We start from the raw sequence: 4,569 nt of genomic DNA on the forward strand, positions 1-4,569 counted from the left end.
AGTTGTTTGTGGCAGGAACCAAACAGAATCTTTTTTCCCCTTTTAAACACAGTAAGACGCACAGCATCTTCATAATCTTTGTCTGTGGAGTTATTCAGATTAGCTTTATATGGTGAATGTTTGTATGTAGGAATCCATACTTATATTTCTGTGAGAAATCCATAGATATGGCATTTTAAAGTAATTTTAAACAAACTTTTAAGCAACTAACTCAACAATAGCAAGCATAAAAAGGGGTGATTGGCTACATACTTAACTATCCTTTCATCCTAAATCACACCCCACTCCCCCTTTTTCTCCTAAACAATAGTGGGAATAGTAGGTCATCAAATAAAAGAGCAAGTCTGCATTTTACCAAAGTTCAGTAAAGTGCCATAACAAAAGCAAACAAAGACAAAAAAACAATGGACTCTTCTCTCCACCCCAAGCATTGAACTCTTCTTTCAGACAGCTCAGGCTCAAGATAGAGGAGTCAACAGAAGTAAAAGATAATCTTTCCTTCCAAGCTATATTTCAAGTTGATGTCCTCCAGGAAGACAAGAATAAAATGTGAACTTTGCCCAATGTGCCACATGTTCCTATCCTTCAATATCTGTTTCTACTCCAAAGCCCAGGGGGAATTCTGTATGAAGATGGTAGGAGGGCCCACAGCAAAACTCAAAGTACATGATGTGATAAAATTCTAACGAAACACCCCCTCACACACACAACCCATCTAACCTCACACCCCCACTCACACTTTTAACGTATGCACCACAGAATGCCCTTCAGGCTGTTGAAGGCGGAGATAACACGGCAGAGCTGGAGAGGAGGGGTCAGGAAACAGACTGTGAAGAGAAGCTGTGGCTTCACACTGTCATACGCTCAGGGAGTAGAACTGAAGCGGTGTGTTAAAAGCTTGCTGCAGTCACAGCGTGTTGGAATCCGCAGGTGCTCTGACCATTCCTCGGCTTACACAAATTCCAGCTGTGTGATTCCCAATACAACAGCAGCAGCCTTTCGTATTGGAGTATTTCAAAAGCCCACTCTGGTCTGAAACTACTGGAACTCTTCTGGATTTCTTTCTTCAGGGACTTTTACAAACACTGAAGTTTGTCATCACAGGGATACATTTCAAGTGGATTTATATTCAGGAGAACCTCAGAGACTCGCGGATCTACATGGCTCAAAGGCTAAATGTGGTAGTGCAGACACGTTGTGTGAGTTTCTGAGTGAGTACGACACTCCCTTACCTTTTGGGCTGGGGTCCCGTGGGGTGGCGAGGGAACAGGGCAGAGGAAGGGGGAGGGGAGAAGGAAGCTAGAGCTTGTCTCCTCTCTCTCTCTCTCTCTGGGGAAAACTGCTTTCACCATGAGCTAACCCCCGGTGGCTCTTCTGAAGAACCCCAAAGGGAAGTGTTTGAATGCTTGCAAACAAAGAGTCGAACACATGAAAGAGACCTCTGTGTCCTTGGAAGACTGTTTTGCGAGAGACACTTTAAAGGAATGCCTATGTGGCCTTGTGCTTCATGTTCCACTGACCATTCCAGTTGGATTTATAGTAGAGGGAAATCCTTCCATTGTGTAACTCCTGCGTAACATCTACGAAGTACGATCCCATTCTTTCCTGGAGAGATGCAAAACCACACCTTGCAGATGGACAGTGCAACTCAGCCATGGAGTAACCCCTTAACCGGTAATAGCAGCCATCAGAATGGGGTGATCTGTCCTAAGAATGATGGGTTTAAGTATCCACTCTACAGTACAGTGTTCAGCATCGTCTTTGTAGTGGGGCTCATTATGAACGTTGTAGCCATGTACATCTTCACCTGCACGCTGAAACTCCGCAATGAAACCACAACCTACATGATGAACCTTGTGGTGTCAGACCTGCTGTTTGTGCTCACATTGCCATTACGAATCTTCTATTTCATACAACAGACCTGGCCATTTGGGGGCTTGTTATGCCAGCTCTCTGTCTCCCTCTTCTATACGAACATGTACGGCAGCATCCTCTTCCTCACTTGCATCAGCGTGGACCGCTTCTTGGCCATTGTTTACCCTTTCCGTTCACGGGAACTCCGAACCAAGCGGAATGCCAAGATAGTTTGCGTGGCCGTGTGGGTGTTGGTGCTGTCTGGGAGTCTGCCCACAGGCTTCTTACTGAACTCCACCACTAATTCCTCACAAAACACAGGCACTGTTTTCTGCTTTGAGAACTTTTCCTCCAAACAGTGGAAATCACATCTCTCCAAAGTGGTGATTTTCATTGAGACAGTTGGCTTTTTCCTACCGCTGTTGCTGAATGTGATCTGTTCTGCCATGATCCTGCAGACACTGAGGAGGCCACGGAGAGACAGACTGAACAGGACTAAAATCTTGCGCATGATAGTGGTGCACCTTTTGATCTTCTGCTTCTGTTTCATCCCTTATAATGTCAACCTGGTTTTCTACTCGCTGGTGCGCACCAAAGTTTTGAAAGGCTGTGCTGCAGAGTCTGTGGTCAGGACCATTTATCCAATCTCCTTGTGCATAGCTGTGTCCAACTGTTGCTTTGACCCTGTTGTCTACTACTTCACCTCAGAGACTATACAAAATTCCTTTAGAAGGAAATCTCAGATCGATCGTGGCTACGACACAAAGTTCTCAGAAGCCTTACAGTCAGAAACAAGCTCCAGCCTCAGTTTCAGCCTGAGGTCCCTGAAAAGCAAGTTTTTCTTCAATGAGTCGAGTGTATGAGAACTTTTATCTGTGGCTATAACTGGAGCTCACAAAATTAGAGTGTACAAAGAACAAAAATAAGACATCAATTAAGCCACTGTGGCTATTTATACTCACATTAAAAGGTGCTGCATCAATGCACTGTTCCATCATGCCATGGGACTGTATAGAAATCAACGTTGAGTACACAGATTAAAAAGACATTAGCTGTTGGATATCTTTGGATATTTGATGGAAGAGGCACGCCGCTAATAGATATTTCAAGTAACTGTTCAAATGTGTCATTCTTAATATAGCACAGAGTCATAAGTGGAGTCTGCCCTGTGATAGGTGTTGGTACACCATGCAAGATTTGCTTGAGGTCAATACTGTATTATTTTTCTTTCTCACTAATGTATTTATAAACATCTAAACATCTTGCTTATCATCTCCATGTGGAATAAAGTATTTTAGCTGTTGAGAAACCTTTTCACCCAGATACGTGAACTAAATTATTCAACTATGAATTCAGCAGAGCATCACTCTGGTTATTTGCTTGAACACTGCTACAGGACACTGACAAAACCATACCCATAAATATATCCTAATTAATTACGACCAAAATTGTTATCATTTGCCATTAGATCACTTTTAAGGTCATGATGGTTGGTGTCGTGACAGATAAGTAGATCACGTATGGCAATGAGATCAAACATTAATTAGAAGTGCTGTTATATAATATATATGTTATATATTTAAATAAGTCTGTCATTATGGCATGGTATTGTTCATGTTGTATAGCATGGTTTAAGTTAAGTTTTGTCATTTCTTACGGTCCACTTATAATACACTTTTTTGACAGTATATTATGTAAATTTAATGAAACATATGAAAAGAAAAAAAAGAAAGAAATTGCTCAGTTTGAGTCTGAGTCAGAAGATTGTACAATGTTCAATTCTTTCAAAGAACAAGTCAAATGAAAAGGCTTTCAATGGCACTTTATACTACAATTTAATGTTTGCACTGATGTTGGTTCACTTTTCGTTATGTTTTTCTGTTACAAACCACATTTGAAAATAAAATTGTTAATCCAGGAGTATTAGTTTCTTTACAGACAATCTTCCTCCTATTTGTACTGTGAACGTAAAACAGATAATCTTTCCTAAAATGATCATAAACAATTTTACAGACATAGCAATCACATCGTGTTTCAGTCGTGTTTACATTAGTAAATTTGTTGAATACGTCAACATTTTTGAACATCAAATGCCGTCATTTGTATTAGTCAATTTGTAGTACATCTACAATCACGGATTAGAATATTTGGTATTAGTATTATTCCAGATCATTTTATTTCAAAGTCAAATGTTGAATATTTCTATGATTTGTGATGTCCGAGTCTGTGAATTGAGGTAAAGTGAAATGAGTTCACAGAATCACAGTAAACATCTAGTCACGGCACAATGTTTAGAAGGGAGTGTCTTTCTTTAACAGGCTCTGTGCCAGTTCTTTCCTCCACAGAGCAAGCTTTAATTGCCCAAATCCTCCAGACAGACAAATATCAGCCAGAACAAGCATAAACACTGACACATTCTGAAATAAAGCCATAGAAATCCTAGTGTTTTTCATTATCTGAAAAGTGGAACCGTTGTTTTCTGTATTTAAATATACTCATCTGACATAATGTGCAGGAAGGATGTGAAAGAGGACATTGTAAAGTGCTGTCACAATGTACATTGTCTTTACACCTTGTGTTTAGATATCACACAGTATTTAAACTTGTGATTATGAACTATAGCCAGTGATCTGGCCAGTTCTGGTAGTTCCCTTTGTGCTAGTCATAATATGTAAATATTAGTGGCGTAAGAGATATTACAGCTCAAGTCCCATT

General features: G+C 40.4%; 1 protein-coding gene across 1 annotated transcript; it reads left to right on the forward strand.

The window, feature by feature from the left end:
* The first annotated feature begins 872 nt into the window (after positions 1–872).
* On the forward strand, positions 873–3,812 carry lpar6a (lysophosphatidic acid receptor 6a). The gene has a single exon (XM_066678833.1). The coding sequence runs from the start codon at positions 1,614–1,616 to the stop codon at positions 2,715–2,717; it is 1,104 nt and encodes a 367-aa protein (XP_066534930.1). The 5' UTR covers positions 873–1,613; the 3' UTR covers positions 2,718–3,812.
* Positions 3,813–4,569: the final 757 nt, after the last annotated feature.

This window comes from Hoplias malabaricus, chromosome 1, assembly GCF_029633855.1.
Source record: "Hoplias malabaricus isolate fHopMal1 chromosome 1, fHopMal1.hap1, whole genome shotgun sequence".
Classification (NCBI taxonomy): Eukaryota; Metazoa; Chordata; class Actinopteri; order Characiformes; family Erythrinidae; genus Hoplias; species Hoplias malabaricus.